Source organism: Phoca vitulina, unplaced genomic scaffold, assembly GCF_004348235.1.
Source record: "Phoca vitulina isolate PV1807 unplaced genomic scaffold, GSC_HSeal_1.0 scaffold19, whole genome shotgun sequence".
Lineage (NCBI taxonomy): Eukaryota > Metazoa > Chordata > Mammalia > Carnivora > Phocidae > Phoca > Phoca vitulina.
In genome coordinates, this window is record NW_022589722.1 from 4148217 (window position 1) to 4165355 (window position 17139).

The 17139-nt window shown below is 35.7% G+C and overlaps 1 protein-coding gene across 6 annotated transcripts in view; it reads right to left on the reverse strand.

The window, feature by feature from the left end:
- KITLG (KIT ligand) overlaps window positions 1-17139 on the reverse strand; it is an 82070-nt gene that overhangs the window by 15314 nt on the left and 49617 nt on the right. For 5 of the 6 annotated variants that reach the window (XM_032416242.1, XM_032416239.1, XM_032416238.1 and 2 more), the window contains 3 exons: window positions 6954-7124; window positions 4420-4579; window positions 3636-3719 (listed from right to left, as the gene is read on the reverse strand). In XM_032416242.1, coding sequence (XP_032272133.1) covers window positions 3636-3719; window positions 4420-4579; window positions 6954-7124 — 415 coding nt within the window. The remainder of the gene's footprint in view (window positions 1-3635; window positions 3720-4419; window positions 4580-6953; window positions 7125-17139) is intronic. The other variant, XM_032416243.1, reaches the window with a different exon arrangement.

Consider the following 17139-nt stretch of genomic DNA (forward strand, 5'->3'; position numbering starts at 1 on the left):
TGGGAAATCTCTGTACCCTTCCCTCAATTTTGCTATGAACCATAAACTGGTCAAAAAAAAAAAAAAAATTAAAAACAGCAAAAAAAAAAAAAAAAATGTATGGATGAAAAGTTCAACAGCTTACAGATGGCAGAAGAGCCAGGAAACTTGAAAATAAATAAGTAAAAATTATGCGTTTTGGTGAACAGAGAGATTGGGGAGAGGGAAAAAAATCTGAACAAAACCTCTATGAACTGTGAGAAAATATCAAACTACCTAATATATGTGTGATTGGTATGTGTGTGATTAAATATACTACGTGTGATTCTTTTGAGAGGAGAGAAAATGAAGAAAAAATATTTGAAAAAGTTACAGAAAAATTTTCCCCAAATTTTGGGGTCAATACACTTATATATCAAAGAAGCTTGACAAAAAGCAAAAGAAAAAAATAGAAAAAAACCCAGTCCTAGGTACACCTTAGTCAAACTACTACACAGAAGAAAATTTTGAAAGGCAGAGGGAAAAAATGACCCAGCACATATTAGAACAAATATAAACTCTGAATGCCTTTTTGTCAGAAAGAATAAAAGCAGGAAGACAATTGAGTGACACCTTTAAAGAACCGAAAAAAAATTCTGTGAACCCAGAATTCCATATCTAGTAAAAAGCACCTGTAATACTGAAGACATTTTTTTTTTTTTTCCTTATGTAGGCTCCACACCCAGCACAGAGCCCAATGTGGGGCCCGAACTCATGACCAGGAGATCAATACCTGAGCTGAGATCAAGGGTTGGCCGCTTAACAGACTGAGCCACCCAGGTGCCCCTGAAGACATTTTTTAATTAAAAGAAAAAAAAAAAAGATGTTGCCAGTAGATTTACACTACAAGAAATACTAAAAGAAGTTCTTCAGTCTGAAAGGAATTAATACTAGGTGGAAAGTTGGGTTTACAAGAGGGAATGCAGAGTTTAAGAAATAATATATGGGTAAATATAGAAAACAACTATATTCTTTTGCTTTTTAAAAAAGACATAGGATAGTTTAAAGCAATAATTATAAGGCTATCATGAGGCTTATAACCTAGACTATATGTCAACATAGCACAAAAGATGATTCTCACATTTTTTCTTAAGTGCTACAATATTAAGTAGACCATTGCAAGATGTATATTGTAATTCCTAAAACAACCATAAAACAATGCAAAGAGATCTGTTGAAAATAAAATAATAATAAAAAAATTAATCCAAAATCAACCTGGAAAGGATAAATACGCAAATGAGGCAAATAGGAAACAAAATGGTAGGCCCAAATCCAACCATACCAATAACTATATTAAATATAAATGGATAAAACACTCTAATTAAAAGTCAAAGACAGCCTAGCTAAAATAGCAAGGCCCAACTATATACTGCCTACCAGAGATGTTCTTTAAAAATAAAGATAGTAGGTTGAAAAGAAGAAAGGTATACCATGAAAACAGTAAGCATAAGAAAAACTGGCTCCACTATTGTAGACAAAATACACTTCAAGACAAAGAATTCTAGCAGAGGTAATGACAAATATTTCACTAACAATATAAAGGTCTGTTAATCAGGGAACCCATAACAGTAATCAATCTATAACCACCTTATAATACAGCTTCAAAATATATAAAGTGAAAACTCATAATCAAAAGGAGAAATGGCCAAATCCACAAGCAAAGATTTTTAATGCTCCTCTCTTAGTAATTGATAAAAACTTAGACAAAAAATTTAATAAGCATATAGAAGATCTGAACACTATCAGCCATTTTGATCAAATTTGAGAATGCTACACTCGATATTTGAATGATACACATAAGTTTCAATAAATTTTGAAAGATTACAGTGCATATTTTCTGATAATAGAATTTAGAAACCAATAAGATATCTAGAAAAACCAAATATTTTTAGACATTAAATAACCCACTTTTATATTACCCATGAATCAAAGAAGAAATCACATGGAGAATTAAAAAATATTTTTAAAGAAATGATAATGGAAACACAACATATCAAAGTATGTGGGATGCAACTAAAGTTGCTTACAAGAAAATTTGTAACTTTAAGAGCTTATATCAGAAAATTAGAATGGTTTAAATCACTAATTAAATTTTTCTACCTTAAGAACTTCAGCTACAACTTAGCTGAACAAACTAAACCCAAAGTAAAAAGAAGGAAATAATAAAGATTAGAAATCAATGAAATATAAATTAAGAAGCCAAAAGTTGCATCTTTGAAAAGATTAATAAAATAAAATCAGTAGTTAATAAGAAAGACCTTAACTGGCTAACACACAGTCCTTTTTTAAAACTTTTCAGATCTGATGTGTTTTGTAATTCAGAATTTCAGATTTTAGAAGGTTCTGTCTTACAGATATTCTATATAATATCCTCAGTGAAGTCTAGGTAGCACGCTGTAATCAAACACAATATTTCTGTAGTGAAATCTATAAATATTCACTTTTAGAAGGAAAAAGACTACAAATAGCCTTATCTCAGTTTAGGTCAAGTCAGGTTTTGGTGGCAAAAATTCCAAAACAAATGGATTTTAGAGGTTTTTAAAAAATTTCTGAATTGCAGAATTGCTATTGTGGATTTGTACTAAATTGATTACTCCTTTTTATAGGTAGGTCCTCTATGTCCCTGAACATATGACAGTGCCCAATTACTAAGTCTTCAGGGATGACATTCTTAGCTAAGATCATAGGATGAATTTATTTTCCTTCTACAGCTTCCATGAAACTAGAGGATCAGAATATTTAGTAAAATCCGATGACCTTTATAATGACCTTGCCTGTATTTGAAAAGAGGACATGAGACTTCCAGGAAATTGGGTTCTTAGTCAAAGAAGACAGAAATTTCAGGCAAAGAAGCATATTCTCCTCTATATAGTAAATAAAATCATCAGACATACAAACACATAATAGTAAATACTGATATATACAAAACTGAAAAATATCCTTGGAATTCTATATAACGGATATCTACAGTTTCAATTTTAAAATTCCATTTTTGTCAGGCAAATTCCACAACAAATATATTAAGTTGACAATGAATAAAGCTTAAATCATATTTCTAAAAGTAATTATATGACTTATTTAAAATAATCTTAGCAGATTTTGACCCAATTTTCTAAAGATCATCTTGAGTTGTAGGGAAACCCATTTCTACAAAGCTAATATTTATTTATTTAAAAAAATATTTAAGGAAGATTTATTTATTTATTTTAGAGAGAGACAGAGCACACAAGCGGGAGGGGCAGAGGGATAGAGAATCTCAAGCAGACTTCGAGCTGAGTGAGGAACCCATGTGGGGCTTGCTCTCACAACCCTGAGATAAGGAGCTGAGCCAAACCAAGAGTTAGACGCTTAAGAAACTGAGCTACCCAGGCACCCCCAAATTTTTATTTAAACTCTAGTTAGTTAACATCTAGTGTAATATTGATTTCAGGAGTAGAATTTAGTAATTCATCACTTACATACAAACCTAATAATTCTCAAGAAGACCATAACAGGAAGAACAGTAACAGAACAGTATTAATAGTAATAACTGCAGAAATTTCCTTTAAAGCCCATGCAATACTCCCATAGGTGCTAATTGGAGCCATGCATGCATTAAATCAGATGTATGTACTTACTATTACTGCTACTGCTGTCATTCCTAAGGGAGCTGGCTGCAACAGGGGGTAACATAAATGGTTTTGTGACACTGACTCTGGAATCTAAATAGAAAGCAATAATGTGTCAGTGTTGTATGATGATTTACATAAATTACAGAGTGTGCAAAAGGTTGAAGTGCAATACCAGAGTACTTTCAAGGTCTGCCTCCCCAATTTTGATTATTCAGATCCTATTTATTTCTTACTGGGTCCTGTTCTATTTTTATTAAGAAATTCATCACAGTCACCTTATAGTACAAAGATTCGTTGCCTACATATGTTAATAAATCTAAGTAACACAAGTTGTTGGTAATTAGTCTTAAAAAAAAAAAGCAATGGAAGTAGATTTTGTACTACAGGGACCCAGTGGGAAAAAAGGTCTCAATACAGATTAACTGGTGAAGATCAGAATTCATGACTCAGAGGTAGACCTTAAGGAAAAGATTTGAAAAGGGGACATTAAGAAAACTGAAGATGAAGAATAACATATACTACACAATACTAGCAAATTCACTATATCCCATATTGTTTACCCACACAAAATTCTTATATTTGGAAATGATGAGTGTTGCTTTGGTTTGAAAACCAACAAATCAACTGATCACTTCTTTCATGCCATTGATATATGTCTTTGTATTAGACATATACACATACATCTTTCTCTAGCTACAAATATATTTGAGTCAGAGGTAGATTCTTACCTACACATACAAGATTCAAGCTTGCTTTTGGCATTTAAATTGGAAATTCTTATATATCTTACCTTTTTCAGGACTTAATGTTGAAGAAACCACACATTCACTAGTTTTAGATGCCACGGTCTCCAAGTCCTTGAGGGCATCAATGGATCTATTAAAAATCCTGAAGAATTCTTCAGGGGTAAAATGCCTGAGTTCTGGGCTCTTAGGTGTTTTTTTTACGTTCTAGAAGAAAACAGGTTTATATTTTTCAGATAGTTTACAGATTTAACTGATGTCAAGGTAATAGGCTATAAATACATTCCCCAAAGATTCAAGTAAAACTAATACTTTTAGACAACTGTTTTAACACCCATAATTCAAATTGGTACTACAAGATAGTGATCCCATCCAGTCTGGTCTGGGGCTCAACTCCAGATAAAGGAATGGAGTGGTGGAGGGGGTAAGGTGAATAGAACATCAAAACAAAATAATGTTAGCAAGAAATTAGAGACACTGTTCTTTAGAGATGCTCATTAAAATAATTATTCATTAAAAAAAAAATACCCCTCTGTAACACATGCTCCAAACAGCCCAAAATTAAAAAGTCTGATGATACTAAATATTGGCAAGAATATGGAACAAAGGGGACTCTTACATACTGGTGGAATGATATAAATTGGCAATTTGGTATCATCTGGTAAGGCTGGACATGTGCCCGTTTTGTAACCCAGAAATTCCACTTTTAGGTGAATACTCTAGAGAATTCTAGAGTATTGCACATATGCACCAGGAGACATACAAGAAAGTTCTTAGCAACAGTGTTATATAACACTTACATCAAACAACAGAAGAGTGGTTAAATCATGAGAGACTCTTAACTATAGGAAACCAACTGAGGGTTGCTGGAGGGAAAGTGGGTGAGGATGGGGTAACTGGGTGGTGGGCATTAAGGAGGGCACATGATGTGATGAGCACTGGGTGTTACAAGCAACTGATGAATAACTGAACTCTACTTTTGAAACTAATGTTGTACTATATGTTGGTCAATTGAATTTAAATGAAGAAAAAGAAAGAAGAGTGGTTTAATAAATATTGGTATATTAAGTCCACTCTATAAGCAGGAAAAACTTAATTTCAGCTATATGCCTCAAAGTGGATATATCTTATAAGCATAGTGCTGAGCAAAAGAACCAAGTTATAAAAGAATAAAGAGTATGATTAATTTCTAGAAATTCCCCAAGAAAGCAAACCAGACTATATTTTAGAAATTCATACATGCATGATTATCTATAAATAAAAGTAGGTAATAATAACACCTATGTAGCATTTGCTATGCACTACACTAAGTGCTTTATACATATTAACTCCACCCCCAAAACAACAAAGAAATACCACCTGGGTTCTAGCCACAGTACCATGATTAGTAAATGTATACTCTTCAGTATTTGGGATGCTCTTCTCGACATCGCCATTTACCTAACACTTAACTCATCTTTCAAGCCCCAATGGGTGGATTATTTCCTTCATGACACTGTTCCTCATATGCCCTACTTTTTGTGACCTCTTGCCATCAGAACACTATTTGTACTAACATGATATAAAAAGACATGTTAACTCTAAGATGTCATAGACTGTAAGACACACCAATTTAGAAATTAAAAAGTAAAGTAATAGAAGTGATGAAATGTAGTGAGGAGGCTCTTAGTACGGTAAGAATTCTGAGTTTGAACACAAATGGGACGGATATTGGGTCTTAAAGAGAAATTGGAATTTGAATGAGAAGGAAGTATTTAAAAGTACAGAATGATATTTAAAACCTTAGGTTTAAACATCTAGAAGGCCTGTAGGGTAGACCCTGAATTGTGAACTCTATGCCAAAGCAGGTCTCCCAAGATCTATTTTATTATAGATGTGGTATTCTAAAATAATAATAAAAATGTTAATTAGGATTTATTTTGCCAGACATGGTACTAAGGCATTAATCGCAAATTATCTAATGTCAACTCCATGAGATGGATCCTGTCATTATCCTCATTTTAGGCATAAAGAATGTGAACACAGAGAGGTTAAGTTCACAAAGGTAACTAGTGACAGAGTCAGGATTTGAACCCTAACACCTCATTCTTAATCTCTATACACTGCCTTGTCAATAAACTTCAATCTCACAGCACTGCCATGCCCACATTCTGAAGCTGGTGACAACTAATCATCAAATGACCTGGAGATGTTAAAATGCACTTCATTGTTGTGACATGATTACTATGGATAGGAGGTCTAAGTGTTCATTATAGACAATTTTCCATTTAAATGTAAATGAACTTTTGTAACCTAAAAGGTGGGTTATGAGGACTTCACGCACGAAATAAAGGTCTATTTTTTTTTATGTTTAGACGGAATAAATTTAATTTTTATATTAAATGACATCTAAGCCTTTATGTATGTTTCAGTATTGCAGTGACTACAACCACCTATTTTCTGTGCTCACCTTAAAAAAGATTTTTAATTAAAAATATATAAATTAAAAATTTCACAAATAAAGATATTGTCACCCTTGCCGAGGTCAGCATAGGTCTTGGGGAAGAGTAGTAAGAAGCAATCCCAAAGAATACAAAGTTACCTCAAATAAGTGTTCTTCCATGCACTCCACAAGGTCATCCACTATTTTCACAAGTTTGTCTATGATAGAGTAATTACTCAAGCCTTCAGAAATATTTGAAAACTTGTCCAGAAGATCAGTTAAGCTGACTGACAACTGTTCCACCATCACGCTTATCCAACAATGACTAGGCTGCAAGAAAGTGAAAGAAAGGAAGATAAAGGCATCTATTGTAAATACAGTAAACTTGGGAGTACCCTTCTTCAAAGACATCAATGTTTCAGTCACTGCTGGACAAAGAATTTCCTTATATCAGAACAGGTCAGTTCTTGTGTTTTGTTTAACTTAGATTTAACATCTGCTTCAAAATTTGCAAATGAATAAAGACCTGAACAAAGTATTGCTGGTAAAGAATGTTGCTCTTCCATGGAAGTAAATTAAAGACGAAGCCAAGTCTTACCCTTGACAAGGTTTACTTACTTTACTCACAGTGTTTTTAGAAAAGCTTTATGCAGAGGGAGTTACCAAAAAAAACCCCAAAAAACCCCCCAAAAAACAACATTATTGTAGGAGAGAGTCCTAGCCCTCAAGGACTCGCAGTCTTTTGGTGAACTGGAATATGAAACAATGGATTAAAATAGCTTATTTTTCCGAGGTGCTTGATAGATTTCAAGGCTTCTTCATAGATAAATTCATGTGTATGTTTAAAAAACAAACAAACAAACAATAGCCCTGGCAGGAATGTGGTCTCAGAGAGAAGCATTTTTGCCTTAGCAGCGGGACCAGCTACATAATTTGTGGAGCCAAGTGCAAAATGATAACATATTCACTGTTCAAAAATTTGTCCAAGAATGAATGATTACAAGATGGTAACAGCAGAGTATTAAACCAAGCACGGAACCTTGCCCATGAAGCTAGCCCTGCCCATTGGTTAGAAGCTCAAATCTGTACACTCAGGTATAACTGGGTTCGATTCTGGCTAAGAAACTCCAGACACCTGCATAAATTCTCTGAATCTCTCTATAGAATGGGGATAATAGAACAAGGTAGTTGTGAGGAGATAATGTACATAATTTGAATGTAAGTTTTATGAAGGCACTATTTTTTTTTTTTAAATATGGCCTAGAACAGTGTCTCTGGCATGTGAAAGTTGCTCAGAAACTATTTGTTGAACAAATGCATGAGTGAATAAAAAATGAATGAGAAAAAAATACTCTGTGTCAGGGGTCTACACTTTCTGTAAAGGGCTAGATAATATTTTAGGTTTTGCATGCCAAGAGGCAGAAATAAAGGGTATTATGTAGGTGCATTTATACAGAGAAAACAAATTTCTACAAAACTTTTATTATAAAATTAAAATGTAGTAATAATAATTGAATATAATGTCTTTTGCAGAATAATCAAATTTAATCTTTTGGAATATAGGTCTACCAATAAGAATGGAATTCTTTATTTTGGGTCAACATTTTGTTTAGCTGGGTTTCAAAGTATTCTCGATTATCAGACAGACTACAAATGTTCATCTGTAAAAACCAATCTCAGCTGGCTGGCCATATAAAATCAGGCAGTGGATTAGATCTGGCCTACAGGGTATAGTTTACCAGCCTCTGTTATACATGGCTCTGGGCCAATAAAGGTTTAGATTATCAGGAAAAAGATCTCCTTGATGTATTATTAAAATCCATTCTATTTTTTAAATTAGTGTAACATTACTTAAAATAATTACTTAAAATAAGTTCATATACTTTGTATACTTTAACATTATGTTTTCTTACATAAACATCTTTTAAGTAGAATCTCTGATTTTTTTTTTTTAAACTTGTCTAAAATGTAACAAGTGAGAAAAATAAGATTGGGGATAGCTATAATTGCCATGGTGTATAAGATACTAAATAATTTAAAATAACTTCTGCTGTAATAAAAATATTATAATCAGGGCGCCTGGGTGGCTCAGTTGGTTAAGCGACTGCCTTCGGCTCAGGTCATGATCCTGGAGTCCCAGGATCGAGTCCCGCATCGGGCTCCCTGTTCAGCAGGGAGTCTGCTTCTCCCTCTGACCCTCCCCCCTCTCATGCTCTCTCTCTATCTCATTCTCTCTCTCAAATAAATAAATAAAATCTTAAAAAAAATTATAATCATAGGGAGTACCTGATGCCATGTAAAATGAATCAAACCACTAAACTTGATTTCTCTTCTTACTAGCAGAATATCTCTATGGGGGAAGGCCAAGTGATTTATCCTAAATTATACAAGGGGGCCACCTTCTATTCATTTAACAGAACAGTTTTAATTAATACAACACAGCCAAAAAGGAAACGGGTTTATCTACAAATTGGTAAGCCCCAATTCCTGGAAGCACTAAATGTCATTCAAAACTTTCAGGAGTGTTGGCTCCGGCTTCAGAAAAGTATAACAAACAAACCCCCAAATGGGAATTAGTTCAATTAGGCCATTTCACTCAACTCATCAACCAAGTTCTCAAAGACTATGTGTTTCCAAAGTATGTTCAGAATGGATTCTTTGTTTTGTTTAATCAGTGCTTATCTCAAGCACATGTAAGTTCACATTTGCATCATTCACAGGTCTCTTTCCAAAATGTCAGTCTTTCCTTTGGGACTGAATCGCTCTCCAAGTCTCCATCCATTTAAACAGTGATAATTCCCTTTTAGATAGTCAGCCCTGTCAGCAAGGGGCAGATTTCCTAGAATCTGGGATACAGCACATACTGCAAATACTGTTTGAAGAGTATTTATACGGGAGGGCAGCCTTCCCCAATTAATTCATTCTGTTGTAATGGTGCAAATTTTTCTGTGGCAAGCTGATTCTAGGTGTCAGTCTCTTTAAATTCTGTCTTCACTCCACTTTATAAATATGCTTGCCTATCCTTTCCTCAGATCTTCTGATATAGAGGAACCAAAATCAAATTCCCTTATTCTGAACTAAGGTACTCCTTTAGCTTCTGCAGTCTTGGCACCTTAAGTGAGCAGGTTTTTTCTTTTTCCTTTTTTGTGGTTAAAGTAGAAACGATTTTGTTTATAGGTTTATTTTTAACCAGGCAACTCTGGGGTGCTTTACTACCACCACTTCTGTTTATCTCTATTTTCAGCTGAACTCTTATGTTTGCATTCTGTATTCAAGTTCTTTTTTTTTTTTTTTAAAGATTTTATTTATTTGACAGAGAGAGATAGCGAGAGAGGGAACACAAGCAGGGGGAGCGGGAGAGGGAGAAGCAGGCTCCCCGCCGAGCAAGGAGACCAATGCGGGGCTCGATCCCAGGACCCCGGGACCATGACCCGAGTGGAAGGCAGACACTTAATAACTGAGCCACCCAGGTGCCCCGTATTCAAGTTCTTATTTAGCTATGACGACTCCCTCACAGCCACCCATGGTCCCCCACGGTCCCCAACTTCCATACACCTAATCAACAGCTGAAGCAATCAACATTTCCCAGCAAAGTTCTCAAGCCTAAACTTCTAATTTCTTACAGTTAGATCCTGGAAATCTCACCATCTAATCCTAGCCCAAAATTTGCCCTTTAAAAATTATGAAGAATTCATTGCTAGCTGATACGAGCTACTACACTGCTGAAAAACACATTTCTAAACATCTTGTAAATTATATTTCATGCATTATTCATTCTTGCCAAATTTCCTTGGAAAAAACGATATAATCAGTTCAGAGTTCTATCTTCTCATTAATTTGCTTAAAGAGTTACATGTTAGCTTTTTAGGATTCTTGGACTTATTAAAGATAGATCTAAGGCTGAAAAAACAATTAAATATCAGCCAGTTTTGACCTGTCTGCAAGAGAGAAAACCAGTTTTGACTAGATCATCAAGCAGTTTCATATCTTCCTTTTAATTAAATATAGTCAATGATTTGCAAAGAGAATGAAACACAGGAAACTCAGTATTTCATTTGTGAGATGATAGATCTGCTTCTTGACTCCTCCAAGATGATGATTAGGAAACGGATGATTGAAGGCTCTAAGTTTCCCAAATATAATTTTTCCTTTTGCCTTCATAATAGGCATTATTATCACTATTCCTTAGCTTTTAGAGACCATTTTAAGCTTAAATAGTTCTGTATAAGTATCAACTCACAACATTCATCAGAAGAATGTAAGATACAAATAATGTTCTCTATTTTACTAGCAGAAGAATGTGAAGAATTAGGAAAGTTGATAAAACCACACAGGAGGCCAAAGAAGTGAGGTAAGAGGTACCTCTCAAATTTTTGAAGTACATACAATTTAATTTTCCATTCACCTATATATACCTACAAAACAAAATATACTCCTTGCTTTGAAAGGGAAAATCTGTCTGGGTTTTCCTTAACTCCAGACTCTCAATTTCTTATCTTCTTTCTTGGTAGCCTCCATCTTACATTTTCTGGGTTAATTACAGCAACTCTGGCTAAGACTACTGGAAAAACATGCTTTCAATTCCTATGTAACATGTATCATTCTAGAATGCTAACTGAATTAATGCATCGGTAATTCTTGACCTGCCACCATGCCACCACCATTAAAGATTTGTTTAAAAGCTGTAAATTTCCTAAGGGATTTTAAAGCACCATGACCAAGTTAATGATTTAACTAAATGATTAAATAAAAGATATAAAAACTCCTATACTTAAAAGCATTCTAAACATAACTAGAATAGGACTGCTTCCGAAGACCAATAATAAAAATATCTTTGCACATTTTAAAACCACACATAAATTTAAAATAGGTCATATACGAGTATATAAAATACATAATATATGATATGTGATATAACACCTCTGCAGTCCCAGAACTGATACATTTGAGACCCTGGCTGAAACTGTGTACTTTACAAACATCCTGGGGACTTGCTCAGTCTAGCATGCTTTTCTCTTCTTCTATCCCCTGCTTCATTCAAGAAATTGTTCTGGTTTATTAGCTGAAAGAATTTGACACAATATTCTGCATCAGTCTTAGATGCAGAAGGAGTCTCTAAGAGCAGGTACCATTAGCTTTATGGAATTAGAGGCTGAAACTGGACAAAACGACAATAACATTTCTTCACGCACACACTTGGCGCTACTCTCCATTTGGTAGCTGTAAGTATAGAGATACCTCTGTGCTTCCTTAGTGGGTCCCAGGTAGGTATCTCCATTGTGAGAGTTCCCTACAAAGGAGTTGGGATAATGTATCCATTAGAGATTTTCAGGGAGAAAAGCACTGACTCATAAAACCATGAGCCCTCTGAGGAATATTCACAAGCATGCACCCTGTCTTCTAATCCAACTAATCTAATTACCAGCATTACTGCCCAGTTAGATTGTTTTTGTTTTCTTTGATGTGTGTGTGTCAAAACCAAGTCTAGCCAGAATTAGAGGTATGAATGCCCAGGGCACAAAGCATTCCTTTCTTTCCTCTTGTGCTTCCAGCATTTACCTCCTGGCTGAGAAATCAAAAGAACCTAGAGCCATGCCATTGAGAATCACAATAGTTTAGATGTGGAAGGAATACTGAAGACCACCTGCTCCAGTCCCAACAATTTCATAAATGAGAAAACCAAGACCTAGAGCAGGGAAGTGGTTTGTTCAAGGTTGTACAATAAATTTAAAACAGAAACATTAGAACACCAAACCAAGACTCACCTAGTTCTTTTACCAGTGGTACAAAGCACATGCAGCTGCAGTATTTTTTCTGCCAAGTTGGCCATGAGTCTTGTGGTCTCACATCTGGACCAGGCATATTGGTCCTTAGACTCAACTAAGAGCTCTGGGGAACAAAACTGACTCTTTCTGTGTTACTTCAGTGAATTCAGAGTCATACTGATGAAAATAAATTTCTCTGAGCCAATTGTCACAACCAAACAGCAAATGCCAACTGCCTTTAGTGGACTTCCTTTATTCTCCTTCTAGTATTTACTCTTAGGGCTGGAGAACAGACACTCCCCTGCTACTTTCAAACATTCCACGGCAGGCAAATTTCAAACATTTCTATAAAAGCACTTTGCAAAACAGTGTGTGCTCACAATCCTGGTGTGGAATCTCTAAAATCTTACCTCCCTTTTGGAGGAGCTGGGTTTTGTCATGATTTATTTTGGTCTTCTCCCTAAACAATTAATTTGGGTCTTCAGTATTCACTTTAGGCATCTAACTTTCATTTTCTTGCTTGAATTAAAGTGATGTAGAAACCTCAATCTGATTAAGATGGTAATCAGCCCAAACACTATAAATATATGTTGTTTCCCAGGGCAGGCCTATAAATGGTCCCTGAGCCAGACACAAAATAGCACAGTGAGGAAGGAATAGCATGGTAGGTAAGGGCAGAAATGATGAACTAGAAGCTCAGTGTCTAGTCCCAACTGTTAACACACTTTGTGATTTTAGTCAAGTCACTTAATCTATTCAGAGCTTCATGTTTCTCCAGAAAATAATGGGGTCTATCTAATCTGTGCTAGCTAATACAGGGGCTATTAGCCCCTGTGGCTACTTATCACTCAAAATGTGGCTAGCATGACTAAAGCACTAAAATTTTAATTTTACTTATGATTCAGTGACTGGAGAAAGGTTTTTTTAAAGAAGATTTTATTTATTTAGAGAGCACATGCAAGCAGGAGGAGGGGCAGAGGGAGGGGAGAGAGAAAATCTCAAGCAGACACTGTGCTAAGCATGGAGCTCCACAGGGGCTCGATCTCACAGCCCTGAGATCACCACTGGAGCCCAAATCAAGAGTCAGATGCTCAACCTACTGAGCTACCCAGCTGCCCATGCCTGGAAAACTTTTAAGTGTATTTGGAAAAAACTTAGGTATATGAATCTGCACTATCAATCGTAAATTTTATGAAAATCTAAATATGGAGTAAATATTTCTGATGAAAATTTAATGTCTGCACAGAAGTATGCTATAGGTATGAAATACACAGTGGATTTTGAATATGAAAAAATTTAAAATATTCCATTAATTTATTTTGATAAGGTAGAATGTTATTTTGGATATACTGCAATAAAAACTATTTTACTTATTCCCATGTTCCTTTTTACTTTTTTTTATTTTTTTTTTATTTTTTTATTTTTTTTTAAATTTTTAATTTTTTTTTTTAAGATTTTATTTATTTGCGAGAGAGAGAATGAGAGACAGAGAGCATGAGAGGGAGGAGGGTCAGAGGGAGAAGCAGACTCCCTGCCGAGCAGGGAGCCCGATGTGGGACTCAATCCCGGGACTCCAGGATCATGACCTGAGCCGAAGGCAGTCGCTTAACCAACTGAGCCACCCAGGCGCCCCTTTTTACTTTTTTTTTAAATGTGGTTACTGAACAATTTTTAAGATTACATATATGGTTTCCATTATGTTTCTATCAGAGAGTAATGGTCTAGATATTCTGAAGAGTGTCTTAATATAATCACTTATTAAGATGGGCCCTGTACTTTCAGTACACAAAAGAGCCACTTAAAAATAGTATTTAATATTCTATTTTATTCATTTAACATTTTATACTTACTCATTTTAAATACATACTTTAAATACATACAACATTTTATACTTACTCATTTTAAATACATACTATAGGAGGTAGAAGTAGATAAATACAGTGTCTACTTGGCTGATTTAATCTATTTCTATAGGAAGTACTTCTAATCGTAAGGGTTGAGCCTTAGGTATGGATCCTATGAACTTGCCCTGTGGCCCTAACTGATTGGATAATGGCAGATCCCTCAGCCAGTTGGACCAGTCGGGAAGTCTCCCCCACCCAAACCTGTAAGGTAATAGAAACTAAACAGTCTCTGAGCAGCTCTACAACTGCAAATATATAAAGCTGGGAGTCTGGGGTAGCTACATTTCACCAGGTGACTGGAACACAAAGAAATTCTGCACAGACAAAACAGAATAAGGCAGAGATGCAGAGACTCAGAGAGAGGAAAAGGAAAACCTGGTAGTTTTCCAATCCTGGCGGAGTCCCTTCATGAAGCCTGGCCACATCCTCGCTTTTTTACTAGAATGTTGTTCTTCAGCATTCTTATAACTGGAATTTTTCTTTCTTTCTTTTTTTTTCTTTCTTTCCTTCTTTAAATTAAGTTTCAATTCATCACTGTTAGTGAGAACCAAAGAACTCTAAACAAATAAGATGGACTCCTTCAAGATTTGGAAATCAGGACATTTTTTGCTAACAGTTAAATGTTTACTGGTAAGCAGTTTTTGAGTAACACCTACCTGCTTGAATGGCGAAGAATACAGAGAAGTGAAAGATTTGATCCCTAATCTTTAGATAAATAAGATACAGTAAAAAGAGAAAACATAACAAAATAATGATAACATCTGACAAATGTATATATTCTATATCTTGGGCTTTTCTGATCTTAATTATTTCTCACAACACTTTGAGACAAATATATAACATATACAGTTTTAAAGAGCTCTGTAAGCAATATATGATCAGGTACCCAAAAGGAATAGCTTCTGGACAAATTCTATAAAAATTCAGAGATGATGAGCTAAAAGGTAAGGTCCACAGATCAGATACCATGTTGGTGGTTATTGACCACCATGTCTCCCGAACCAAGCGGAGCAGGGGTAATGCCAGTTTTTACTGGCCAAATGATACAGGGAAGAGAGCATAGTCTTGAACGGTAGGAAATGGGCCTGGGGAGAAAGTGGGATCTCATCCTGACCTTGGATGAGAAGACCATGAGGTTGCCTTCAGCTACAAGATATTGCATGATTCTGCAGGTAGAAATGGAATGAGTGGATGGAAGAGGAAAGGGCATTCGTGGCAAAGGGAAGTAGCACTGAGCAAAGTCTTGGAGTTGAGAATAAGCACGGTAATTTTAGGAGGCAGGGATGCATCTTGCTGGGGTGGTGGGTTTGTGTTGGGGAGTAATAGATATTAAGATGAGCTGGTTAGGATGAGGCAAGATTATGAAGAGTCATGAACATCAGATTCAGGAATTTGGCATTCAGCCTTTAGTCACTGGAACAATGAGAAAGTCCTTAAATACGGAAATGACTCAATGAAAGTAGTTTAACAGGCGCCTCAAGGAAACCATGATTCCTAAAAATTGCATAATACTTTATACATAAGATTTTTAATAAAATGTACATATATCTAAAAAAAAGACAGCAATAATGTTGTGCAGATATTATTTGAGGAGTTACAGGCACTCAATCAATACAATAATCTTGTGGACTCTATTCAGGTCAAATTTGTGCCTCAGGGAAACAACAAGACATTACATAAGAACTTTTCTCCTTCCTTCTTCACTTTCTCTCAGCAGATATTCATGAAGTGCCTATCAGTCATTAGGCACTGACGATATAAAACAGAGCAAACAGAGACAATGCCTGCCCTCATGACGTTGACAGGTTTAAGTGGAAGGTTATCAATTAAATAAATCCACAAACGGAAAACTGCTACTTCGAAGAAGGTCACAAAGAGTGTTTTCCAACCAGAGGATTTGGTTTCATCAAGGAGGAAAGGGAAGGTTCCCTTACACAAGTGAAAATGAAACCAGCAGTCTGGAGTTACTGGAATCAAAGGTCTGATTAGGTACAAAGGAAGCTGCGCACAGAGGAACAGGGGCCACAGGGAGCACATGGGGACGTGGGGCTGGAAAAGGATTTGGAAAGGTGCCACATCATGAGGGTCTCGGGGGCCTTGTTTCAGGAGCTCCTTTTTTCTGTTTCCTAAGAGCTACAGGCATACAGACATTCAAAGCATATGAAGAAGGAGGGGTAAAATAATTAGGTATGTGTTTGTTTAATCACTCTGTCTACTCAAAAAGAGTCAAAACCTCAAATGGGAAGTGCTGGAATGGCAAGGGAAATGGGAGGAGCCCAGAGGCAGCAGGACCCAGCAAAAGAAGGCGGGAAGAATTGAGAACTGGAATCCTGCAGACCCAGGGAAGGGTGCTGCTCAGGGAAGGCGGCCCGCAGGATGATGCTTAGAATGATATCCCATATTCCCAATGACTTCTTTGTTCAACCTTGCCTTTAAAAATAATTAAAAACTGATGTGACATACAGTAAAGAATGATTTAGGTAAGAATCATCAATGGATGCTAAATTTTTAAGAGAAACTTTGATGAGGAACTGTACATGGTCTTAAGACATCTCCCTCAAATATTGCTTGAGAGTTGCTAACAAGTAAATACACAGAACTAGTGGAACACCTTAACCAGGGGATCTGTTTAAGCACCTCAAGGGGAAGATGGTCACTGTGTGCCTCTAGGTGTGA